General features: G+C 37.7%; 2 protein-coding genes across 7 annotated transcripts in view; both read left to right on the top strand.

Moving 5' to 3' along the window:
- Nucleotides 1–6,222: 6,222 nt before the first annotated feature.
- LOC147604283 (uncharacterized) lies at nucleotides 6,223–8,305 on the top strand. 2 transcript variants are annotated; one of them, XM_086795429.1, is made up of 4 exons: nucleotides 6,223–6,375; nucleotides 6,743–7,665; nucleotides 7,783–7,916; nucleotides 8,023–8,305. In XM_086795429.1, the coding sequence occupies exons 2-3, from the start codon at nucleotides 7,338–7,340 to the stop codon at nucleotides 7,896–7,898; spliced, it is 444 nt and encodes a 147-aa protein (XP_086651555.1). In that variant the 5' UTR covers nucleotides 6,223–6,375; nucleotides 6,743–7,337; the 3' UTR covers nucleotides 7,899–7,916; nucleotides 8,023–8,305. The 2 variants fall into 2 exon arrangements, with proteins under 2 accessions (XP_086651555.1, XP_086651554.1); XM_086795428.1 differs by lacking the exon at nucleotides 6,223–6,375 and having other exon boundaries at nucleotides 6,516–7,665.
- Nucleotides 8,306–21,903: 13,598 nt separating this feature from the next.
- Nucleotides 21,904–27,444, top strand: part of LOC147604282 (kinesin-like protein KIN-UB) — a 78,563-nt gene continuing 73,022 nt past the window's right edge. For 4 of the 5 annotated variants that reach the window (XM_086795646.1, XM_086795645.1, XM_086795643.1 and 1 more), the window contains exons 1-2: nucleotides 21,926–22,838; nucleotides 23,474–23,574. In XM_086795646.1, coding sequence (XP_086651772.1) covers nucleotides 22,622–22,838; nucleotides 23,474–23,574 — 318 coding nt within the window. In that variant the 5' untranslated portion in view covers nucleotides 21,926–22,621. Of the gene's footprint in view, nucleotides 22,839–23,473; nucleotides 23,575–27,444 lie in introns of all 5 variants that reach the window. The other variant, XM_086795644.1, reaches the window with a different exon arrangement.

Below are 27,444 nucleotides of genomic sequence, written 5' to 3'. Positions count from 1 at the left end.
ATCTAGATCATTGACTCAAAAATATAGGATTTTGATTGCTGATCCAACTAAATTTCTAGAAAGTTTAAAAAATAAGAAAAGATAATAATTCATAATTACATAGTTTATATGCACCTTACACATTTTTTATTCATTTTCCTATCAAGTTTACATCATTGACTCAAAAATATAGGATTTTGATTGCCGATCCAACTAAATTTCTAGAAAGTTTAAAAAATAAGAAAAGATAATAATTCATAATTACATAGTTTATATGCACCTTACACATTTTTTATTCATTTTCCTATCAAGTTTACCATTTTATTGTCTTAAAAAAACTTGAAAATATAAAAATACCATAAAAATCACAAAAACGATAAAGAACTTCAAAAAAATCATGAAATACCTCAGCAACAAGCTATTTTGGCACTCGATCAAGTGCTTATGCATTTGTGATAAAGTCAAATCATTGCTCAAGCTTATTCTAACTTGACCTTTAACTACAAGATTTTATCTCATTAAGGAGTGGTACTAGACCACGTGTGGAGTTGACCTCCCTAATTGCACCAGAGATACCAGTTTAGAAGTAGGCAAAGATTCCTTCATAACGGAGGAGACGATCAATATTGTGAGGTATAAATCCTATAGAATTTTCGCAACTTAGAATGAAGCCTAGTGATAAGTGCTAAGTATTCATATGTGAATCATCAAGAAGGGATGAAAGAGCTCAAGTAGCTCGCCAAACTAGAGAGAGATGAACTCTTAGTGAAAATGCAAGGGAATAAGTTCAAACTCAAATAACCAATGAAACCTATGTGCTACCATGATATGGCTATCATGATACTATAAATGTTCCAATGTACATTTGAGACCATAACAAGGTGCTCTTGGAGCGTTAATGCCAGGGCGTCAAACCAAAGATCCTGGACAACCCAAAAAGTGTTGTCACTTTACTTCATGCAATGGACACAAATTCTGTGTAGACCCAGAGAAAAATATGTATATCCCCATGTAAGACACCTCCATTGTCCAATCATCTAGAGTCCTCAAAAATTCAAGAGCTCGCATGGAGCCGATTGAGAAAAATATGTATATCCCCATGTAAGACACCTCCATTGTCCAATCATCTAGAGTCCTCAAAAATTCAAGAGCTCGCATGGAACCGATTGAGACTCAACCTCTAGAGTCCTCAAAAATTCAAGAGCTTGCATGGAGCCGATTGAGACTCAACCTCATAGAGTCCTCAAAAATTCAAGAGCTCGCATGGAGCCGATTGAGACTCAACCTCATAGAGTCCTCAAAAATTCAAGAGCTCGCATGGAGCCGATTGAGACAACCTCATAGAGTCCTCAAAAATTCAAGAGCTCGCATGGAGCCGATTGAGACTCAACCTCATAGAGTCCTCAAAAATTCAAGAGCTCACATGTATATCCCCATGTAAGGCACCTTCATTGTCCAATCATCTATTGTGCCAAACAAGAGCACTAGGACCTCATAGAGTCCTCTAAAATTCAAGAGCTCCCATGGAGCCGACTGAGACTCAACCTCATAGAGTCCTCTAAAATTCAAGAGCTCCCATGGAGCCGACTGAGACTCAACCTCATAGAGTCCTCTAAAAATTCAAGAGCTTGCATGGAGCTCGCATGGAGCCGATTGAGACTCAACCTCATAGAGTCCTCGAAAATTCAAGAGCTCATCATAGAGTCCTCAAAAATTCAAGAGCTCGCATGGAGCCGATTGAGACTCAACCTCTAGATGTAATAGGTAGATTCTTCCTGAGGAGAGTTTGAGTAAATCAAGGTGATATAGGCTAGCATGAGGACACTCATGGAAACCTCTTTAACATCACCATAGCATAGAGGGATGTTGATGGAAAACCACGTTTTATCATCCAGTTAGTGATCACACGACGTATGTGGATGAGTACAATAACACATTCATCCCAAGAATGGCTAATAAAGTGAGAAGGATGGAAAGGTTTAGGTAGGGGAGACTTTCCATCCAATATAGAACTAGAGCATAGAACTTTGGGGCCAAACAAAGTGAGGACCTCTCCAATCACCTCAAGACCGAAAAGTGCAAAGGTGAGAGAAGAATTTTCATTCTATCCCATAAGGGAAATCACTACAAGAGAACCATTGTTTTTTGACGCTTAGTTTCCATGCCTGGTTGCATCGTCGATATGTGCGTTGAAATAGGCATCGTCGATATGTGCGTTGAGATAGGCATCGAGATATGCATGGAAAATGCGTCGAAATAACAATCGAAATATGCATAAAAAAAGTCGTCGAAATAAGCGTCGAAATAACAGTCGATTTTTTTTTCTTAATGAATTTATATATAATATTTGCTAGTTCCCATCTTGGGGTGTGTTTTAGCCTTCTCTTTCTACCTCTTTGCAACATATGTGTCTATGAGAGAGAGAGAGAGAGAGAGAGAGATGATGAGAGAGAAAGAGATAGATAAAGAGAGAGAGAGAGAGAGAGAGAGAGAGAGAGAGAGAGGGGAGCCGAGGGAGAGAGGAGGGTATAACTTCCATCACGCTCTTTGAAGGAGAAAAAAATGCTAGCTTCTCCTCGTCATCACTAAGGTGCAATTAAGAAAGTGATCTATTTTACAATGAAATTAAAGTTCATCATCAACTTGCTCGTCCAGCGAGATCCATGGCTCCAAATAAATCTATTTCTAGAAATACTCCATCATTGTTGTCAATTGGTGGAACCAGTTGTCTTGTAGTAGTAGAAGGTAATTCATCCATGTCGTCATCCTCTTCTAGCTCTACCATGAGAGCTGTTGATGCATCATGATCATACTCAGCTTGAATCTCTTCTTCTTCTGGAATATCTCTAGTGTCTATTTCTCGTTCAAGATGTATTTGCTCAATGAGTACACCTTCATCCGATCCTAATCCCGTGTGAGCCTCACCTAGTATGTCTTCTTCTCTTGTTCTTCTTGTTGTTCAATAGGTGCTGGTGGTGTATGCTCAACCATCACATGATATGGAGGGAGTTCCTCAACATCTGGCAAACAGCCAACTGCTATTTTCACCTCTTCAAATATTTGTTTTCCACGTGGATTTATTTGGATCACAAACAACCATTTATGATCTATTGGGTATTCCACAAAGATGACTTGCTCATAGTGCTCTGGTAGCATAAATGTGTCCCTTTGGTCAGTCCATATCTTTGTGCGGTCTACTTGAAGAAATCCACACTTGCCTTTACGTACAATTACTTGCACCCCTTAAGTTACCAACTTGAACCATTTCACATCAAAAATGAACATATCAAACTTTCTGAATCCAACCTTGATTATATCTTGGATTTTTCCACAATAATCTAGCATGTCTACTTCAGTATTGCCATCACTTGCACTTAAACGACTTTCTTGTATGAAATTAGCCTTCACACCACAATCAAATGTAAGCACAACATAAAAAATGCGTAGATATCTCTAACTCACATACATGGAAATCACAACCATATGCAAGCTCCTCCTCCTCATCACTTATTGATTCACCATTGCCTTTAGCTTGTAGTATGGTTTGCTCGAGCCATTTATTAGAAGGAAAGTCTGGAAAAAGTGCAAGTTCTGTTGGGTACGGTAGTGTGCGGGTTGTTCGACTCCTTCTAAAACTCAAACGAGCTTGGTCTCTTTCAACCTTCACCAAGTTATATCTCTCCTCATGCATAGTCCACATAAGTATTCCTCTCAATGTTAGTGCACGTTGTCCAAACCTCTTGGAAATATCATGAACTTCAATGCTCTCCCATAGAACACGAAGCTCCTCAACTAAAGGGGCTAAATACAAATCCATGTTCTTCACCTTGTACTTTCTAACGAACTATCAAAGACAATTAAAGATGTCCTTTTTTATCGCTAGCCATGGTGGAAGATTATAGTTAACTAGACAAATAGGCCATGTACTCCATGATGAGCTTCGTAGACCAAATGGATTCACTCCATCCATCGCTAGTCCGAGTCGAATATGGCAAGCCTCCTCCTGAAGGCTACCTACTTCTCTTTAATGTGCTTCCATGTAGTAGGGGAATTTGCGGGCACATGTATAATACCATCTGTGGACCTAGTGTTACGGTGCCAAGTCATCAATCCTGCAATGGATTTGCACTTGAACATTGTTTTAATCCAAGGGATGATAGGAAAGTGTCGTAAAACTTTTGCTGGTACCCTTTCTCCTTGCACATCTTGTCTATATCTCGATGTACCACAATGTGGACATTGTACTGCATTGTTATATTCTTGTCGATAAAGAATACAATCATTTGGACAAGCATGGTGTGTGTTGTAGTCCATGCCAATCAAGTGCAACATTGCTTTTGCTCGTCGACTACGGTCCACTGGCATCTCATTATATCTTCTGGCAATATTTGATGTTTCAATAAGCTGTTACACAAAATAGTCAAGCTAAGAAAATGTATATAAAGGTACATAACTCACTAATTGCATATGATATCATCACTTACACAAAAAGTTTTGATACGCTCGTATCAGACCATCCAAAAATCAATTACAAGTTCAATATGGATAGGCAAGCGCGTAAAATAAACACATGTGCTCCACGATATAGTGGAAGACGAGCAAGCTTGCGTAGCTATTTCTCTTCTTGGAACGCGTATTCCACACGTCGTGTGTTTTCTTTTACCCCTTTGTGTTCCAAACCTCGATCTTCTATTCCATCGTGTAAGGCATTTATCATGTCATCCATGTCATGTTCTAGTATTTTCTCTGAATTTGCCTCAAGTTCCTTGGGTTGTTGGATCACCTCGTTTGTGGCTACTCTTGTTGGTCTCCATCGTTCAGGCCGGATATCCACTGGTTCGTCATTGTTAAAGCGCGCACATTGCCACTAATTAGATGTTCCAATCGCTCCACCAGAAATATTTTCTATTTTTTGTATGATCATTGCAAATTCGTCGACGTCGAGCCACTTGGTATTTGCAGGCGAGTACATGGGCAGTCTTCTCCTCTAAATCAACAAAATTTGAGGGTGTGGCATCGTCCATGGTTTGGCATTGTCCATGGTTTCCATATTGATTTGCAAAATGGGAACGAATGATTATTTTTGGAGAGGAATCCTCCCTTAAGTATTTGTGGAGGGTGGTAGTCGGTGATAGGTAATTTGAAATGTCGGGGGCATGCAAGATCTGGAAAGATTTTGAATTTGAATGAAAAGTAGCAATCGTCGAAAAGGTTGTCGAAATATCCGTCAAAAAGAGCATGGGAATTTTAATTTTTCGACTCTTATTTTCACGCTATTTTCCATGTACTTTTTGACGCTTTTTTCCATCCTTATTTCGACGCTTTTTTCAATGCATATATCGATGATGCAGGTTTTTACAGTAAAACAAAACCTCTCTTTTTTTTGTATTTTTTTCGTGTGCATGTATTTTGCTTCCTCATCAGGTATGCCTCCTTTTCCCTCATCCCATCTCCTCTTGGTTACATGTACATGTGATGTAAAATGTATGTGTAATTATGAGTAATTTTCTTGTTTTTTTGCTTTCTCATTTATTTTGTAGGTTGTTCTTTCTCTCTCCCAAGCTCTTCTCCACCTCCTTCTTTGCTCTCCCTCCCCTCCCCTCCCCTCCCCTCTCCTCTCCTCACCTCTTCTCTCCTCTTGGTTGTTAAATTGGTGTGTGTGTTGAAGGATAAACCTCCTTGTGTATCCATGCTATTCACACTTTTAGGGTTTTGTATTACTAATTCTTTTCTCAACTTTTTGTTTTGTTTTGTAGGTCTTCTAATCCTCTCTTTTAACTTCACCAAAAAGAGGTAAATTCCTTTCTCTCTTTCCTCTCTTTTCGATTTTGTATGTATGCATTAGGTTCTTAGGGCTTTTGTATGTATGCATTACTAATCCTTTTCTTACCCTTTTGTTGGTTTTGTAGGTTTTCTAATCTTCTCTTTCAACATCACCAAAAAGAGGTAAGTGCTTTCCTCTCTTTCCTATCTTTTTATCCTCTCTTTCCTCTATTTTATCTACCAAAAAGAGGGGTTTTGTTTTGCAGGTCCTCTATGCATAGAGCTTAATGCACATGCATAGAGCTCTAATTCATAGAGCTTAATCTATGCATTAAGCTCATATAGCTTAATGCATAGATTAAGCTCTATGCATGCATTCAGCTCTATTTATGCATGCATTAAGCTCTATACATGCATGCTTAAATGCATAATGCCGGGATATGGTTTAGTTTAGGATAGCGTGGCTTGCATAGTGCTTTATGCAAAAGCCTCATGCATAATGCTTTATGCATAAGCTTTGTGTATAAGGCCTCATGCATAAGCTTTTGTATGTATGCATTACTAATACTTTCCTCACCCTTTTGTTGGTTTTGTGGGTCCTCTAATCCTCTCTTTCAACATCACGAAAAAGAGGTAAGTGCTTTTCTATCTTTCCTCTCTTTCCTCTCTTTTCTCTATTATTATTGCACCCTTGGGTGTGCTGGGGATTTGTTTTGTAAATCTGCGCATAAGCATTATGCATAATGCTTTATGCATAATGCTCATTCATGCTTTATGCATAATACTTTATACATAAGCCTCATGCATAGCTTTATGCATAAGGCCTCATGCATAAGCTTTATGCATAAGGCCTTATGCATAGTACTTTATGCATAATGCTTTATGCATAAGCCTCATGCATAGCTTTATGCATAAGCTTTATGCATAATGAATGTTGAGGGATAATTCATGTGTATGCTCTTATTAAAGTGTCCATGTGGGCTTTGTTATGTGTGTGTAGAAACATGTCTCACACTCCAGATATGAGACACCGGCTTACTCTCCATCCTTCTCTCCATATGCCATGTCGCCTACCAGTTTATGGGTTTTTTAGCACAAGCCACGCCCGAGCAAAGAGCAATGGCACAACAATATTTTGGCAGAGGGGCAAGCACTTTAGCCGCACCATCGGGCACCACCACCGCTACCCCTAGTTCACTTATAGAAACCCCACAAAGAGCCGCTACTAGAACCCCTCCCTCAGGTCGCTCGTCCACTTGCAGAGGACAACACTCGAGTAGTAGAGATGGAGGCGGTTTTTGTCCAAGTGGGGGCACGGATGGGTCTACGCCCCCACGTAAGTGTCCTTCCCCATCTAGCGCTAGAAGCACCCCATGCTCTCATGATCATCGTGTGACGTTTTGACACAGTCCACACCCGCTCCGATGGAAAAAAAATTTACACAATTGTCATCAATGGCAATGTGGTTTTGGATAATGTCGGGCAAGAGATGAAGAGCCGCATCCCGCGAGCTTTGCCACATTGTCTTTGCAAATGACTTTATGGGCCAAAGTTGGATAAAGACAAGAAAGATAAAGTCATAAATCAAATCAAGGATGAGTACAAGCCGGCCGGGTAGTGATGTCATCCCCATAAGGTGGATAAAGGACCACATGGTGGACATCATGAAACATTGGCGGGGAGATGTGACTAGGAGAGTGAAGGCAGGGGGTGAGAAGCCTTGGTACATGAGCACCGAGGATTGGAATGAGGAGAGGCAAAAGCATGCTCAAAATTCCCAACGCTACAAGCAACAAGACGATGCAGCCAAAGCCCGAATGGAGAGGCAAAAGCATGCTCAAAATTCCCAACGCTACAAGCAACAAGACGATGCAGCCAAAGCCCGAATGGAGAGCATAGGAAGCTCTCACCTTGGGAGCGGTGGTTGGGACGCATTCCATGTCTACTTTATAAGTATCAGCATTTATCTTGTATGTTTCATTTGATGTTATGTCTACTTTGTAAGTATCAACACTTCTCTTGTTGTTTTGGTACTTTTAGAATCAAAAGGTTGGTCGACCGGCAAAACGGGAGAAGAGGAGGACATTGCTCGCCACCGCCATAACACATACTTTCTTTTGGAGAAGCTTGAGCGAGAAGGCGCCAACCTCAATTAGGGACGCATTGTAGATATGGTAAGTGCGACAAGCCTTAACCTTATGATTGTATACTTGCTTTGCCTTGTCATGTTAGATCGTTGTTTTGGTATACCAAAAAAAGCATCTTGTATGGTTTTTGCAGGGACCAATGCCTGATCCTGAGTGGACTCTCCGGATAGAGTGGCCTTGCCCATGTCTTTCCCCTTGTACATACACATTTTGGTCAGCTCACATCTTTGTTTGAGCTTGTACACATTGTATGCAAATTTTGGCTTATCTCGTCAGAGCTTGATATGTGAATTTCAATTTTGGCTTATCTCGTCAGAGCTTGATATGTAAATTTCAATTTTGGCTTATCTCATCAGAGCTTGGCCATTGTTTGCACTTGTGTGAATTGTGTACCTACTTTGTAATGTCAAAAACGTTATGGCACTCTCTCTAACTTTTTTAACAAATTCGGTTCGTTCTTCACATCAGAGTATAGTTGCCTTTGGTACTCTATAAATTTGGCATAATGGTGCATCCAGCTACAAGACTGCAGCTGGATGCACCATCATTCCAAAAAAAATTAATACTTACACACGTCGAAATAAGCGTGGAAAGTTTCCTGTATCCGTCGAAAATTTCTTGCATCTGTTGAAAACAGCGTTGAAAGTTTCCTGCATCCGTCGAAAACAGCGTCTAAATGATAGTTGAAATAAGTGTCAAAATACCTGTCAAAATTGCAGTCGAAATAACCGTTGAAATGTTAGTCAAGATAGTTGTCGAGAAATGCGTGGTAAAACTACTTTTTTCGACTCTTGTTTCGATGCTTATTTCGGCGCCTATTTCGACGTTTCTATTTCGATGCTTTTTTCAACGGGTATTTCGACGTTTAAGGGATTTTAAGCTTAGTTCTATAGCATCGAAAAAAGCATGGATAATGGCCCCGCCTCTTGTAGTGAATGACTCGCAGACCCAAAGTGGGTTCTCTCCACAATAGACCCTATACAAGAGGAACATTTAGCTTCCACAAGGGAAATGACCCACAGACCTAAAGTAGCTTCCCTCTATGTTAGACCCTATATAGGAGAAACATTTAGCTTCTAGGATGAAAAGCATTAGGTGAGAGACTTTAGAAAGAAACAGATCTTCGATAACCCCAGTTTGAGCCAGTAGTATCAATCCAATTAGGACAAGGGACCATAAGATTCAAGAGCCACAAATATAGACCTCAAGTGTCGCAATAGCTCTAGGAGCATTGGTATATGGATACTCAATGATGCATTTAGGTTTTGTACCCTTCGAGCAACCAAGTAAAGCATCTTTTGGGGTGCCAATCTATAGCTATGTGAAACCATCATGTACTGCCGATATAGTGGAACCTAGGCACATAACCACAATGGATCCTAAGCCAATTGTAAGATCGATAGATTTTGGGCCAAAAAATCATTTAGCCCAAGAAATGAGAAGAAATATAAATGTCATTCGGGAAATAATTAGACCCATAAGAGGACTGAGAGAGAGAAAGTTGAAAATGGCCATCCTAGGATAAGACCCTCTCTCATATCCAAGTTGATTTCGAAGTTCGATGGAATGAGATAGATGCTTCTAGCTTAATCTTAAAAAGTAATGAGAAACAATGAAAGACTTGGAGCTAGCATTTATGGTGACAAGATTCTCTACAACAAGTGCCAAACATAGCTTGGAACTCAACTTTATCAATCTAAGAAGCTTGAACACAAAATAGTGAGAGACTACATTAATCAACTCAAGAACTTGAATAGCAATAGGTGCCTTATTGAGGGAAAATTGAGCCAAACTAGGCTGATTTCATTATTCTTGGAAGGATTGAGAAGGAAGAATCTACATGATATGTTGTATGCCAAGAGGCATCGAACCCTATGGAGTGTTGCTTACATGCCATAGGTTTTTTATGATGATTTTAATTGCATCCCATCCACTAATAGTCTAAGTTCAGAATCATTAACCAAAAGCGAGCAAAGAGTTAAAGAGCCATGATTCAAAGAAGGCCAAAGCACCCAAGAGTACAAAATACATAGCAACGCTATGATCAAAGGACTCGAAAGAGTATTCAAAGCCGCTCCAAGGGAGACCGGCCATCCTTATTTAACTCCTAGACGTGAAATGACATGGTGTGCTATTTGTAGAAGCAACTAGATAAATGCCCATTTCTAAGAGCTAGAGCAAATCAATGGTGTGGATATTGTGTAGGAGATACACAAATCATGAATCAACTAACTGCTACCATGCCCAAACAATGATGAGAATAACAAGAGTGCCAGCTTTCTAAGTGTCTCCTCACCCATTAGCTTAGGCAGTGTCACCTCCCACTAGTGCACATGCAGGTTACACCAATATGAACCCTATCATCATTAGGATTCCCTATACGGACACATAGGTTTTACCTCAAGTGTTACCCCCTCAACTGGCCCCAGCATGAACCACTCTTGCGAGACTAGTCAAGACAAATCCAATCATCAAAATGAATCTCCTTACCCACCTAATTTCTATGTTGAATAACGTGACTTGGTAACGGTTAGCAGATGGCCCAACCAAGACATTGATACTAGATATGCATCAGTTGACAACAACTTAGAACCAAAGAAGAAATTTGTAGCCTTTCAAGCCTAAAGATGTAGAAAACCTAAGAGTGCCATATGACCACATCATGAGAGAATGATAGATTCATGAGAGGTCGCTTCTCCTCGAGGAATCAATGCTAGGAGAAAGCACCAAAGGAAATGAGTCAAAATGGACGTAAATGTCACAAAAGCATTAGTACAAAACCGTTTCAAGATTGTTTAATAAATATGAAGGTGTTTTAAAGCTTGATTTCCACATAAACTCTTATCTCATGGAAGGTAGTTTCTTTGTCATTGAACTTCAAGGACTATGCCATAAGAAATCATCCTTAGAAGAGGGTTATGTGTGTTGAGTGTGCATGCTTGCTAGCTTGAGTGAGAGTGTGATTGAGCAAGAGTAGAGAGGAGTGTGGTTTAAGCTTTCTAGCTTAACCATTGTCTTTTGGAAGGATAACTTAGAGAATTAAGAGGAGAGGAAAGGCTCAAAAAGAGGAATTGACACTCCTTTTATTAGCCTCTTTTGCCTCCTCTCCAATTGGGGCTTCCCTTACTAAGAGCAAGAAGATTCTTGGCATGACCAACTTTCAATGGTCACGATGTTGTTATCCTTGACAAAGAGATTAAGTGTTTTGAATTATTTTTTGTTGATGCTCTTAAGCTACCAATTCTAGCAATGCATGAAAAATATACGTGCATGAATAGAGAAATTAACTTTCTCACTCTAATCCACACCTAATGGAGCCCAAAGCTTATGTTTTTAGAGTGGATTCCACTTCTAATCACAATTGCTAAGCTATTCCTTGGCTTAATGCAACAAGATCAAATCGTCTTGTGGGTTTCATAATCATTCAAAATAACAATGAAATCAATGTTTTCCCCTTCCAAGTGTGAAAATAGAATGCCCTTATATAAACAAGCTTCAAAAATAAAATTAAAAACAACACATCCAAAGCTCCAAAACAACAAATTAAACACCTCCAAAGCTTCAAATTAAACACCTCCAAAGCTTCAAAACTATATATTTTTTGGAGTGTGACCTCATAATTTACCATGCAATATTACGTGATCCTAATAGCATAAAATGGAAGAAATAATGGAGCTAAAGCCCTAGGCTAGTCTCGGCCATAGTGCCAAATATGTTCAAGTCAAGAGATTACCGTAGCTTATTGAATCAAGTGTTGGTGCACTAGCTTGTTCGTGTCACATCGTCGCTCCTTGTCACACTCGAGATGCTCCATGGTTGTGGGGGTGAAGGTAGAGATCTTAATGCCTAGTAGATGGACGCAAGAAGAGAATGTCTTTCACGATGGTCCTCTCTCATAAAAAGGTGGATGTGGAAGACGCTAATGGAAGAGAGAACCTACCAATCAAACCTATCATCCATCAAGCATGCAAGATTCAATACAGCACAAGAAAGAAAAATTAGAGAAGAGAAGAGCTCATAAGTATTCTATTGCAAGGGAGTATTGCTTAGTGTCAAAATTGGGCAAAAACGAGTCATAACATTCTCCCCTTAACAAAGTCTTCCACAAGCACGAGGACTTGATCAACATCAAGAAGGAGAAATGCTATCCCATTTTGGGCAAAAAATGTGCCATGACATTGTCCCCATAACAAAGCCTTCTACATGAGCCTGAGGACGTGATATCAACATCATGAAGGGAGAAATGTTAGCCCATTTTGGGATTAATTGGTGCTTCAACTAATATTCTACATCAATAAGTAAAGGTAGGATGTACGATCAATAATGATGTTCAAATCTACAACTTAGATGGGCACTTGTAATGATCTGACGGAATACTCATGGTAATTCCTACTTCAAGAAGAGAATGTGGCAGCAGAGCAAGCTCTATATCGATGAGTAAAGATGGACACACTAAAAGGATGTATGATCAAAAGAGCATGATTCCATATGAATGTATTTCATGCATGTATTATGAGATTAAGCATTTTATAAGCAATAGAGGACTTATGAGAGCTCTCAATGCTTGGCCGATTGTAGTTTAAGTGCGTGTGAATACTACTTATGGCCTTGTATACAAATTAGTTTCTCCTATAATGCAATAAACTCTCCCGTTGTGCAATTGAATAGCCTTCTTGATAATCTTTTTCTTAATAATCATATGTTAGTTTGTGTGAGGAATGTGTGTGGTGAGAGAAGGGACGAGGACCTATAGTAGTACATGGCAATGTGTGACAATGCTTGCAGAAAAAGTGACATAACTAGCTACCCAAGGAGATGTGGAAGCCTTGGAGCATGACTCAAGCTCTAGGGCAACAGAAAGATCCCCACAATATTATTGAAGTTAGAGATAGAGTAGATCCCTATGCTTTAAAGTGATAATAATGAAGAGATTTATGCAAAATATTGCGATTATTTTTTGAGTTGTCAAATTTGTAATATTTATAGCCATTTTTTTAAGTAGTTCTATTTTTTTTGTTTTAATCAGCATTCTTTCTAAAGGTTTAATAAGCATGCTTTCTAAAGGTCCAAGCTGTGTCATATTAAAATTGGTTTTAAGAAGCTATCTAGGGTAAGGTCACCATTGAAGTTCTTTATGCCTTAGACAACACCTAATGATTTTACATGCATCATGTACATGATGAAAAAAGTTTTAGATTCAAGTAAAGGGAGTGACCCATACAAAAGGTTTATCCGTCATTTCAAGGATATTCATGGTTATAGGGTCATTTCAATTGTTCATATGAATCTTTAATAATTTCAATGAAGATCACCTTTATCTCCATCTTGCAAAGATCGAGCTCATATTCAATAATGTCTTTAATACAACCATGTCTTAAGTGCCCACCCTTACCTCATCACATAAGGGATCACAAAGTAGGATGGATGCATGCCTTAATGTGTTTAATACAACCATGCCCTAAGTGCCCACCCTTACCTCATCACAAGGGACGATAAAGTAGGATGGATGCATGCCTTAATGTATTTAATACAACCATGCCCTAAGTGCCCACCCTTACCTCATCACAAGAGGGATGATAAAGTAGGATGGACACATGGCCCCAGGCCCATCCATCATTGGGATGGTCCTTGCAGCATATCACAAGAGAAGCTTACAGAATGTATAAATATCAAAATGTAAAGCATGATCATGATATTTATTTGCAAGGGAATGACATACAAAAACCTCCAAAGTTGTGCTTTTTCAATGCCATTGTTGTTGCAAAAGTGTTAAATCAATCGACAGATAAATTTTGCTAATTCATTATAGTTGTTAATATTATAGAGACATGTGTTGAGTTGAGATAAGATGACCTTATGGGACCAATCGAAATGTTTATTACGCTTCAATGATGTACTAAATTACTTTAAAGGGGAGTTTTTATCTTTTATCATAGAGTTTGAATATGCATGCATGAGATGATTATTTAGAAATTCAATATTAAGAAAAGAAGTTCCTCTTGTGATGGAGTATTCATTGGGAAATAATTGAAAGGAAGTATTAGAAATGTCTATTGAAATGAAGACACTTGGATAATTGAAAGGAAATGGTTGAAAGTAAGTATTAGAAATGTCTATTGAAATGAAGTCACTAGGATAATTGAAAGGAAATAGTTGATAATTGAAAGGAAGTATTAGAAATGTCTATTGAAATGAAGTCACTAGGATAATTGAAAGGAAATAGTCAAAAGAAAGTATTAGAAATGTCTAGTGAAATAAAGACACTTGGATAAATGTCTGGTGAAATGAAGTCACTTGGATAAATAGTGAATGGTGAGAAATTTGTATGTACCTTAGTATGGAAGAACTTTGTAAATGGTAACTTAGTATAGAAGAAATTCCTGAATGGTGAGAAATTTGTATGTACCTTAGTATATGGAATAAAATAGTGGTGTTTGGAACATTGAGAAGTAAAATATCATCGGGGCTTCGTGAATGGTGAGAAATTTGTATGTACCTTAGTATGGAAATAGTGGGACATTGAGAAGTAAATATCATCATAGTATCTGTAGCATTGTGCAAAGGATTGAAGGATATCCCATCTCTTTAAGTTTGCAAGGTTTTTTTTCCCCAAAATGACGAAGAGAGAGAATCTACATTGTAGTGGTGCCCATAGGGATGCCACAACATTCTCTTTTGATATTCTTTCCTGGTTTGATGTGCACATTGTCATGATCCAAAAGTTCAAGTCTCTTGGGGATTTAAAAATAACTATTGGGAGGTTTTGTCTCCCCAAGAGCTACTTTTGCATTTATGAGAAAAACTTTAGAAAAGAAATGAAACTCTTATTTGCATGATGGAATGCCCAAGTAATGATACTTTTTATAAATTTCCTTAGATCAAATTCCCCATGGTGAGGGATACATTCATAGCATTTTTTGATGGCAGCTAAGCATGCACTAAAGATATGTGTGGGAAGATAAAGCCAAAGTTTAAGAGGTAAATCAACGAGATCCAATGAGATTTAACTTTTATGTGATTAGAAAGATAAGCTTGTTTATTGAATTTTCTCATAGGATCAGTGCACCAATAAGATAGCAATGGTGTGATTTCTTGTCAATATATGAGGGTACAACCATGATATTTTCCTCATTAAGAGTAGTATTGGAGAAGTCTTACCATTGAGTCTTTCTTTGGATCTCCTTATTAAGAGTAGTATTAGAGAAGTCATTACCATTGAATATTTCTTTGGATTTTCCTCAATTACGAATTGTAGTATTAGAGAAGTCATTACCATTGAATCTTTCTTTGGATTCTATCATGTGATGAATTTCTTGCAAATGAATAAGGTGTTATTCGGGGTTTTGTCTAAGTCACAGATAAAGAAATTATCAAGGAGGTTGGATGATCCAAAACATTTGTATATTCCAAAGGGGATTGTGTGTGTATGCATACACGTGTGTGTGTAAGAATACAAATGTATACATATGCATGTGTGTGGGGTTTTTAAGGCTTCACATGCGTGCACACACACACACACATGGAAAGAAGTTTTTGTTGATTGTGGAGAAGGGATGGAGGTATGGAAATATATCCTCAAAGGAGTAAGGTGTGTTAGAGAGGCCACACCAAGTGCATTTTCTTTACTACAACATAGAACCTTCCAGAGGCTCCATAAGGTGCCTATGTGTGATATGTCTTTAAGCCCCCTTTGAGTGCATGTTCTCTTCTATAACATAGCACCTCCTAGAGAATGATATAGATGATATATTATGAGAGGGGAACCCTTCCTCTTGGATTAAATTCATTAGTAAATATGAGGCCACTCAATGTCTATTTGAAAGATTCTTTTTTTATCTCTTATTTGATCAATTTATATAAAGGAGGGAATTTAAACTGTAGTACCATTATTAAGTTTTGTAATTATATTATTTTCAAACTCATACAAAAATGCTTTAGATTGTATTTAAACATCAAACTTTGTGTAAGGCACTTTTGGGATATGCATTATCTTTGTCATCTTTGCCCAAAATTTTTAACGTGGATTAAATTATATGGTATTTCCCCACGAGATTCAATTAATATGAAGATAATGAAGTTACTCATATTTATTTCTCTTTCTCTCCATTAAAGATCCAACCGTCTAATAAAAGTATAACACATAAGGGTTGGCAATTACCAAAGGAGGAAGTCTCTATGCATGATTTCACTACACAAAGGAATGTAGGAAAAGTATAAGAGACAAAATACACCTCATGACAAGGGCAAAAAGTTTCATGCATGTTTTGTCCTTAACTTCTATATAATTCCCTTAGTACAGGAAGTTGCAATTTTGATTCTTTCTTTTGGTCTTAAATGTTAAAGAAATTAAAATTCACTATCATTTCACAACAACTATCTCAAACATCAATAGGTTAAGATGTTTATTCCACTTGCTACAAAATTCAACTATCATTTCACAACAGCAACTATCTCAAACATCAATAGGTTAAGATGTTTATTCCACTTGCTACAAAATCACATTTATATAGGTCCTCTTTTGGTCTAAGAGACACACAAGTACTTGTACTAATTTGGTAGTGCACACCTTTCTTTTCCCTAGAACACTTTCACCATATGTCTTATACGATATAGAAAATTTTTATATCTCAAACATCAATATGTTAAGATGTTTATTCCACATGATACAAAATCACATTTATATAGGTTCCTCTTTTGGTCTAGGAGACACACACGAGTACTTGTGCTAATTTGGTAACACACCTTCCTTTTCCCTAACACACCTCCCATTTTCCCTACCATGTTGTCAGAGAGTACTTGAGTTGAGAGATGAAGGATAAGGGTAAAAAAGACTTCAAAACTAATGATTGAGCATAGAAACATTAGTGTTTTATAAACTTGACAATACAATATAGCATTTAGAAGAGTAGGTTCCTTCTTTATCAACCTTAATTCCTTTTAAAGAGGTGGAATTGTTGATTGAGGGTTGATCAGTGTAATAGATAAGCTTAATATAAATTTTTGAAGTTTGAGAGTTCTTGATTTTTAACGGTAATAAAAAATTTGAATGAATACATGAACATGAATATGCCATAATCTAATTGCTTTTTTAGTGCTCCATATAAAAAAAGGAATGCTTTTCTAAATTTTCCCTCCTCTTTATAAGATTCTATCTTGTAGATTTTTCCTCTTTGTTGGCATAATTCTCATGAATTGGACAACTCAACCACAATTAATTTTTTTTTGCGTAATTCATTTGCATTTATATCAAATGGGTCCTAAATGTTTTCTTTACCTACGTTATATGAATGCCCTGACACTTTTGCATGTGAAGACAATAAAAGCATAAGAGAAGGGTTTTTTCAAATGCAAGTTTTGGATTGAGAGAGATAAAAGACATAAGACATTTGAAAACCACACATATCATGTGCACATGTGCATTTAAATAACTCACCAAACGTCTTTTTTTTAATATAACTTGAAAAAAGAGAAAGAAAGGTAATTATTGTGACTAGTGTCTTGTTTCTATTTGGTTATCAATATCATTACAAATAACTAGATTTTACACAAATCTTCATCATCAATTGTGTTTCCAAGTAAGGTTTGCTTTACTTTTTGTAATACAAACTATAGAGGTGATTCTCATGTGAAAGCATGACATATACACCTTTCTACAAGGTGTTTGTCCTTATGGTACCATAAAAATGGTCCCTTAAGTTAGGCAACATAGCTATGACACATGAAACTACATAAATACATACATACAAAGATAGATAGATATATATATATATATATATATATATATATATATATATATAGAGAGAGAGAGAGAGAGAGAGAGAGAGAGAGAGAGAGAGAGAGAGAGAGAGAGAGAGATTAGGTAAAGGAAAACTATTCAAACATGTATTTTTAAAATTTGCTCTCATTTAAACTACAAGAGACATAAATCGAGTGAACATATTCTTGAGTTTAAATGAAGTGAATAGATTATTGACTTTATTACAAGCATATCTTTGTTATTGTACATTCACCACACCAACCCTAGAATTTAAATAAAGCATACAAACTATCATTAAAAAATATGACGTAATTTAGTTCATGTAATCCCTTCACTATTGCTAAGTTATGGACTTATGCTAATGCACAAAGCAAGATGGAATCATATATATATATATATCAAAAAAAACATCAATGTTTCAAATTCACCTTATAATTGGTGCTAATTTTCAAGTAGCTTTTATTATGTGTGTAATCCTTTTATTTATTTCAAGCAACTAACTATTATGTATTAATGAATATTTTTAAAAAGATAATACATTAAATATATAAATTTTTATTTATCTAAGCTATTGTATAGTCTAAATATACACTTATATTTAAATCTTAGTTAGATTTCTTTTTTATATACTAGTATTGTTTACCCTAAATTTATGGTAAAAGATACATAAATTATTCTCTTTTTTTATACCAACTACTTTAACCCTTATTATCCCTACGCTATATTGAATCAAGATAAAAATAATAAGAAGAAATCCATGATCATATTACTCACTTCTACCAAAAAGAAGAAGAAAGAAAGACAACTTTAAAAAGGTATGCGTTATACATCATGCTTAAGAAATAGTTGAGCATAATAAAGCTCAAGAGTACCTTTTAATCTGACCTTCCTTTTTTTAGACACCATTGCCATTCAAAAACTCACTCTAATATGTGCCCCTCATAAAAATATGGGGTTTGCATTAATCAAACAAGGAGCAAACCCGTGACACTAAATCTAAATGAAAGCTAAGGTATGCATAATATTATGATCCTAGTTTGGGAATTCTATCTTTTTGGCAATATGCACTAGATCATGTGAGTTCTCTCTCTCTCGGGGTTAGGCAAGTCCCTTTTTTGGATGGATCAAAAAGAGGATAAGGGTTATCAATTGTAAGGAAGGGGAAAGGATAGGTGAAGGGTTGTTGTGAGGTTGGGATGATTGATTTCGCTAGGGGGGGTAGAGAGGTGAGCAACTATTGTAAGAGGCTATAAGAGGGGATGATGCATTGTAGCGAATGGGGATGCAAGTGGTGAGGATGAGTAAGCATGTAAAGTTTTAGATGGGGTACTATGGTTAAATTTTTGTATTAATTATGTGGCCACACTAGAGGCATTTAATTTTAACAACATAACAACCTTTGGTTGTGAATATTAACACCTATTTTCTATGATGAGATTTTTTGTTGTCCTTTCACAAACATCAAGTGGTGTTGTTAAAGCATTTTGTGTAGAAGTCTCTCTTTGAATACTCACTTATTTGGATGCACATGTGCCTTAAATTGTACCTCAGGTCATACAAGCCTTTCATGCCCCTTTACCATTTGTGGTCCCCTTGCGTACCTCACATGTATTATAATTTATACCACTAAGCTTCAAGAATATAATAATATGAATGTATCAAGATTTTGGACGTTTGTTTTTCTTTTAGAAAGACCATAACCATTCATAGTTGTGGTCTTTCTTTTAGAAAGGCTATAACCATTCATAGTTTGTACATAGAATCTCTTAAGGATCTTGAAGAAACTCATTATATCCTTACTTGGAATTTGAAAATCTTTCATATTCAAATGGAAGCACAAGTATAAAATCATTCATATTTAAATGGGAGCACAAGTAAAAAGGATGACGAGCTTTGTTTATGTCTCAAACATTTGTAAAGATTTCATTCATTCTTTTTTTGGTGTGAGAAAAGACTAGATTTTTATTATTTGAGTAAAATCTTATTTACATCACAACATGCTAAACACGCACCACATTTTCTCTGCTAACCACAATATTCCTACCTCTGTTGATGCTAAAATCTTATTTACATTGCAACATGCTAAACATGCACCATCATTGAAAAATGCGTAGTAAAATTACTTTTTTCGACTCTTGTTTCGACGCTTATTTCGGCGTCTATTTCAATGTTTCTATTTCGACGGGTATTTCGACGTTTATTACAGGATTTTAAGCTTAGTTCTAAAGCGTCTAAAAAAGCGTGGATAATGGCCCCGCCTCTTGTAGTGAATGTGGATATGTTGTGATGTGATGTGATAAGAATAGATGTGGATAGATGTGATGAGATGTAATATGATGTGATTGGATGAGAATTGACGAAGGACGATGGGAATACATATGACTGGATGTGGAATAAGCAATGTGAATTGATGTAGAAGAATGTGGAATAACGAGAAATGATGTGGAACAATGTGGAAAGATGAGAGTTCGTTAGAAACTGTATTTGTGAAACCTGTTTTTAAATGATTGTTTTATGTCAAGAATGCTGGGGAAGCATGTTGACCATCTTGTGGATCACTGTGGAAGAGTTTGTTTGGACTAAAATGGCAAACTAGTGATATTTGCATCAGGTTGGAAAGTGAATCTAATAGCTTGCTTTAATTTTCATCTCTAACTTAGTATCAAAAGGCTTTGTAATGTTTATTATGATTCCCACATGCAAATGAATTTTATTTAATTTAAAAAGTGGATATAAAGAGGAGATTGGGAGCCAAGTATTCATTGAAATGGGAAAAATTCCGCTTCATGTGTTTACGTACACATTCAGAGAGAAATCATTAGTATTGACCAACATGTTATATATCTATGCTTTGAGTTATGGAGGAAGATTACAAATGGATGTTACATAAAACCAATTTATAAACAAATTTAGCATAACCAAAGGCATTGCTCTTCTATACATTGATTTAAAGTGTGTTTTTAATCCATAAATTATATGTACACATAAAACGTTACTCATGAAACAATTATTAGTTATGCTTAATATTAATGAGAACATCGTTTTCTATAGATGTCGACGCTCTTTTGGAGGTTAAGCTACTTTAAGGGCAATTGATGTAGACACTTGAGAGGTGCACGAGTGATAATGTATGTCTAATAAATTGACTCCAAAGTCATGTAAGGAATACATGCATGTACTTTGATGTGCTTGAGAAATTGCCTCGGAGGAGAGAACATAGGCTTTTACATTTTTCTTAGATGCAACAAGTGAAAACTTAGTTTAGTTGAGAGGAATAACTTTAATGAGTTAATCGGCTTATAAAATGACCGAGTTTATAAAAAAGGTAGGCATCTTTTGTGTTTGATTGTTGCAAAACAAACTTGGTCTACCTTGTGCCATTCGAGATTGATGTGCAATGTTCAAGGATTAAGGGAAATACTCGCACAAATGCTTATAATGAAGTGTATAAAGTATAGCTATCTCTATTAGAAATTCAAAAAGATAAAGTGACATGGTAATGAGACATCGTAAGGCACCACTGATGTTGGGTATTAGGTTGCACCAATGTAATCTAGAAGTTTTCACTTCTTTACTCTACTAAGAGATAGAAAGGAAGACATTGTATTATTTTCTACAATGCCTTTCCTAGTTCCATCCAATGAAGGATTTGGTGCAAGTTAGAAGTTATTCAATCCATTAGAAACACCAATAAGATCCCTTTAATTATGGTTGGTCTTTGAGTTTTACATCATCAAAATAAGGTTTGCCCACACATGCACACAAGAGAGAGAGAGAGAGAGAGAGAGAGAGAGAGAGAGAGAGGGTGCAATTTTTGCTTCCCTCATGGATGGGGTTTTGCCTTGTATGGGACTTGCAATTGTTTATGGGATTCTATGTCTTTGTTTGTCCGCCTGAGTCTCTCTTTGTCTCTCTTTCTTGGATTCAAAGCCACCATGCTCATTGGATTGCCAGCCTAAGCTTTGAATGCATGTTTTCATGCCATGCAAGTGTGATTTGATGAGAGAGAACGAGGATCGAGGATCGAAGGAGACTTCAAATTTCCACATAATTCACCTTAAGTCCATGTTTCTAACACCCTTGCTAGGCAATTAATTTGATTACTTGAAAAAAAAACAAAAACCTTATGATGAGATGGATATAAATAATGCCTACCTTAGCAATCAAAGCTGACGTGTTTTTGCGGTGCGATTTTTTAGTTTTGATTGAAATTCGCAAAAAAAAAACCGAATATATTTGATTCTACTTAAAAATAAAGGGGAAAAAAAAAGGAAAAAACAACAAGCAACTACTCTCTCGTCTGTGAGCATTATTCCTTTCTTCCCCTTTCGTCAGTCCGCCATAGCCCGCAGAGGCTCCGAGCTTCTGTTGCAGAGAACTTCTCCCCCATCTCTTTCTCGCTTTCATCGTCCTCTTCTTCTTTTTCTCCCTTTCTTTCCGATTTTTACTATGCGAATCTGCGGTACCCTCCACACATTTCCACCCTGCACACTGCAAACGAAGCTTTAGTGAACCAGAATTTCGCATTGCCTCTTCCATTTCAGAAATATCTAAAGTAGACCTCGCATTCTGATCGCACCCATCGCCATTGCTTCCCGGTGTGTGTGCCCTTCTCCAGCAAGGAAAATGGATTTTTTTACGCCTAGTAGCTGCAAAGCGCTGCTGCCTTTGTATGAACCGTCTCTGCCTTTCTGTCAAGAAGGAAAGAAGCGAAACTAGGTCTAGGGCATCTGCAGCCTACATTTGAAGAAACACAGGGATTTCACCCAATAGCTGTAAGAAGTTATTATGTCTCTCGGAAGGAGGGATTAGGGTTAGAGTTTTGGCAGGAGTTAAACACAGATATTTTTAGATGCCCCAAGCGGCGATCTCTGGATGGATGGATGGTCCATACTTGCCTGTCAGAAGGGGGCAAGGAGAAATTAGGGTTAGGCTTTTGGCAGGTGTTTTCTGACCCTCCTCCCATCAAGAAAGGATGGCCTACAGGAACGGTTCCACCCGCGCAATGCCAAAGTTGGAAAGGCCGCTCTCTGTGAATAGCAGCAGCACTATCAAGCTCTCGGTGCCTTCTCCCCCACCGTCATCTCCAGCCTCCACACGCCCCAAGTCAGCATCTCCGTCACACCCTGCAGCAACCGCAGGCAGGCGCCACGGCTCACTCTCCCAAAAGAACAGCAAAAACGATTCAGGAGGTTAGTGTCAATCTAATTCAGTCTCACCATTACCTAACTAAGCATTAAAAAAATTGCATGATTGGCGGTGCTGGCCATGGCTCTAGGCTGTATAGTTGGTCAAGTGCTAAGAAGCATATAAGTGAAGAGATCCATTTGAAGTATTCCGTCAATGAAGTCTCTGGTTGGCATAGCCATAGCTTCCTTGAATGCAGGTAGTTACCTCCAGAGTGCACCCTTGATAATTCATTTTTCATTTTGAAGAGGATATAGGAAAGCTTCTCGTGGTTTGAAATGCCATGCTTTACAGCCTCGATGAGTGTATTTGAGTCCCATGCCAGGGTTCAATCCATGTGCGTGTTATGTTGTTGGAGGGGGGCGTGACACAGGATGATCATCAATACCCCATTCCTATATTCCAAATGTGAATATCGGCAGGGATTTTCTGAATGTCGGGAAAACACTAGGTTGTGTGCTTCAGGGCGAACATAAGTTTTGGCATCTTTCTACGATTGCTCAATGTCATACATCTACTTTGCCAAAGTTGCATATCAACTATGTTTCTAAGAAGTGCAAGCCGGGTGCTCTGGTTACTTTGACTACAAATCACAATTCTGGTGCTGAGTGCTTTTACCCTACTGGATGTTTTTGGACAGTGTCAGGCAGAGTGCGGGTGGCTGTGAGGTTACGACCAAGAAATGCAGAAGAACTGATTGCAGATGCTGACTTTGCAGATTGTGTTGAACTACAACCTGAGGTCTCTCTCTCTCTCTCTCTCACACACACACACACACACACACACACACACACATGCGTGTGCGCAGACAGTTATTTTTTTTCCTGTAAAACCACACTTTTTATTTTTTTACTGTATAAAGAGAAGAGCCCTCAAGATGAGGGCACTTCTTATACAATGTACAATGAAAAGCAGTTGAAAAACAAGTCCATATGCAGGTGGTCTAGTTGCTGTAGCTGAACACAGTCATATAAGGATTGATGCAATGATTGACGGAAGTAGTAATACTTGTCAATTTGAGGTGTTTGGAAAACCAATCTATTGCAAGCAGTTCATATTGTCCAAAGAGCCAAAAATCTTGTCCATGCGCAAAGAAAGGGGCTTTGTCTGTCAAGTTCCTTGCCAATCTGCCAAAGATCCACAAGTTTTCTCGAAAAACATATGCCCGAAATCTGGTAGTTAAACATAGTGATAGGCGATGTAAGAACTGCTCAAAGCTCATTGCAAACTCCCATTGAGGGAACCTGAAGCTAGCTAAGGACATCTAAACCTTTCATTGGCAGCAAAAGATAAGGTCCTCTCTGCTCTTGTGCTGATAGTATTACTTTTGAAGGAGCTGCCAATCATGCTATGATGTCTCCTTTGCCTGAGTTCATTGCACAAACTGGCCAACTCTTATCTTGGTCTTTGACTGGTGTGCTCCTGGAACTCATAACATGTGTGGAATAGTCTCATTCAAGCACGAGCATCGTATGCATTTTGCAGTAGCAATTTTTCTTTTTGCCAAATATGTGCCGATAGGGAGTGCTCCTACAATACATCTCCATAGGAATAGCCTTTGTTTGAGGGGGAGTTTACTATTCCATGTCGCTTGCAAGTTTTGCTTCCACCATTTTTCTGTTTGTTCAATTGCCATATCCCATTTGCACGCTCTGAAAACCATGGGCAAGGGATGATCAATCTGCAAATATTTGATGTTGTAATTGGAGCAAAACTAATTGTAGTAGAAGTGTGAACCCCTGCACTATGTAATTCCAGTCTTGCAATCTATTCTCTTGAGGGTCATGCAATACATCTTGAAAAGGGTTGCATTTGATTGTTTTGTTGTCCTATAATGCATACCCAATCCCTATCTTATTTGTGCCTGTGGAAATTACAAGACCTTTCCATACAAGATATCACATCCTACACAGTGTTTATACCTTTAGCAGACAGAAAATAAGCTCTTCTAGGAGTTGTAATCGCTAATGGAGTAGTAAAGACTTTACTCTAATGTATATTTTCTTGCCTCAAAGAATTATCTTTTTGTGGAGGTCTCCGAGACGAATGTAAGTATTGCAACACTTCTTTCCAACGAACAATCCATTTGCTAAATTGTTACTGTACGGGTAACTAGAGATCTTGCCTTACATATGCCCAAAAACTATGTCCTAGTATAGTAGCTGCCATCTACCAAAGGAAGATGCTTTAAAATTTACACATTTCCGCGATCATGAGCGTCCAAGGTTGTTTTTGAGGCAGGAAGGTATGTAACATTGTTGCTTTTCTTGCCAACACATGATAATGAATGTTTAGAGCATTTAGTCCACCATGCATTTTAGGTGAGCAAACCTTTTGATACCTCAGCAGTCTCAGTGCTTTTTTGATCTCCATAAAACTTCCATTGTTTGCAACATGAAAGAAGAAATTTGATTTTTTGACCATATCAACAATGGCAAGAAAAACTGGATATATGTCATGAGAGTAGATTGTACAATGCAAAAGCCTGACATGAAGCAGTCATGTAGGCAATTTCCAATAATCTAGCTTCATTTGTATTTTTTTGCATTACCCATTTAGTAGAGTTCCGGTGAGAGACATTCCAATGCAATGGATATCGGGAGAATTTGCCAAGGCCATAATATACTGTGCCATTTTCTTTCTTTAAAGGCAACAATTTTAATTTCTTGAAGTTTATAAATAGCCTTGTAGCCTCACCAAATAATCCTAGAGCTTGCATACGTGTGCTTAGATCATTTTGATTATTTTTTGAAAAAAAGAAGGAATCATCAACATAAGCTTGGGCAACCAAGACGCGACCATGTTGCAATGTAGAAGTCCATTGTCAACAAGTTTATCCATAAAAAGCAACAATGGGTGAGTGGCTATCACATATAAAAAGGCACTCAAGGGCATCCCTACTTGATTGATTTTCTGTTGCCAGGGAGAAGACAATCCTTTTCTCAAAATATATCTTGCCGTGTTGTCTTTATATAGCCCGTAAATGACATTACACATTTTTTCTCCAAATCCATTTTGTCATTACTGTTGCAATATAATCCTAGTGAACAATATCAAAAGCTTTAGCCACATCAACTTGTAGTAACAATACACCCTGCTTTGTGTATTTCGCATATTCTATCCCCACATATACATTGCACATATTGTTTGTGATTTGCCTTTTGGGGACAAAACCATATTGTGCCGGATGAAGATCCCTATTCAAAATGTTTTTGATTTTGTGGGTGATCATTTTAGTAATCAATTTGTAGACCATTGTCATCAATGTAATAGGTCTCCAATCTGAAATATTTTGACATATTTGTTTTTTTGGCACCAACTTAACTAGACTCTCTTGCCATGAGGATGGCATAATTCCTTGTAATCGTGATTGATTGATCATAAGCAAGAGCGGTTGTTTAAGTATATCCCAGAACTGCAGAAAGAATTTAACAATTAAGCTATCCCATCTTGTGGATTTCTATTTGCCCAAAGATTTAACTTCATTGTTAAGCTCCAATTCCAAAAAAAGAAGTTCAAGATCTTGTGCTTCTTGTTACATGAGAAAGTAGGACAACACGAGCGGTAGAAGCACTATTTGTTAATGGAGCAGGTGTTGCAAAAACATGTTGAAACTGAGACACATTCTTGTTCTAACTGCATAATATTATGTGTCCATTCACCATTTGTCCTTTGCAGTCTTGAAATGCATTGCTTTTGTCTTGATGTGTGTAAGCTTTTGAGGAGCATTCCTTATCCAACAATGGTTTTTGTCGCAATCGGATCTGCCACTTTTCCAACGTTCTTTGATAATTTCTTTCTAGCTCATGCCTAGCATAATGCATTCTTAATGCATTTTATTGTGACATTCATTATCATGATGAAGGGAGCAGATATATGAGCTTGTCAAGTGCAGGCCATATCAATATCATCTTTCAAATCTTGCAATTTCAGCATTCCTCCTTTGACCACTTGAGCCCAAAAACCTCCCTCAGCATTTGTAGTAGTGGAAGCTCTACCCTGAGGTGTTGTGGATCCTGTCCATGTGCGAGATTGCAATGGTCGAGGTTTAACAATGTGACTACTTTACGCGCATTTGAAGTTTGCTATCCATTTGCATGTGGCACATTTTTATTCTTGTTTAGAGAGGATTCCTGAGTTGACTCAGGTTGAGTGTTCAATTGTCGTAGAGCTTTGCCTCGAGTTTGTACACTTGCGCTTAGAGTTGGACTTGACACAGGATTAGACGTCTTATTGGGTGTAGGCTTTTGGGTAACTGTATTTGCATAAACAATTGGAGGCGGAGGGGTCGAGTCAACAGATGGTTGCAGTTTCAAGGTTGGACATTCCATGGCTAGGTGTCCAAACGACATTTGAAGCATGCTCTTGTGAAGACACCCCACACTTATAGAATTTGGGGTATGTTTATCAGCGTCTCATAATGTAACACGGAAGCTCTGAGAGTCTTCTTTCAGCCCTAAACACCACTTAGAACATGCTGATGCAAAAACGCAAAGAGAGAGAGAGAGCTGGAAATTCAGTATATTCATATGGTACAAAAAGGTACCCCTAAATCTGCAGCCATGGGCTGCCTTCATGAAAAGGTGGAAACACCCAAAACAGTCCTAATGC

Source organism: Cibotium barometz, chromosome 62, assembly GCF_041138505.1.
Source record: "Cibotium barometz isolate CiBa-2024 chromosome 62, ASM4113850v1, whole genome shotgun sequence".
Taxonomy (NCBI): domain Eukaryota; kingdom Viridiplantae; phylum Streptophyta; class Polypodiopsida; order Cyatheales; family Cibotiaceae; genus Cibotium; species Cibotium barometz.
This window is presented reverse-complemented; position numbering and strand designations above follow the sequence as displayed.

Excerpts from the sequence above, each read along its gene's own strand:
- LOC147604283 (XM_086795429.1), top strand. The coding sequence starts at position 7,338 with ATGAGTACAAGCCGGCCGGGTAGTGATGTCATCCCCATAAGGTGGATA. Across the intron at positions 7,666-7,782 it reads CTCTCACCTTGGGAGCGGTG|AATCAAAAGGTTGGTCGACC; the intron begins GTTGGGACGCAT and ends TGGTACTTTTAG.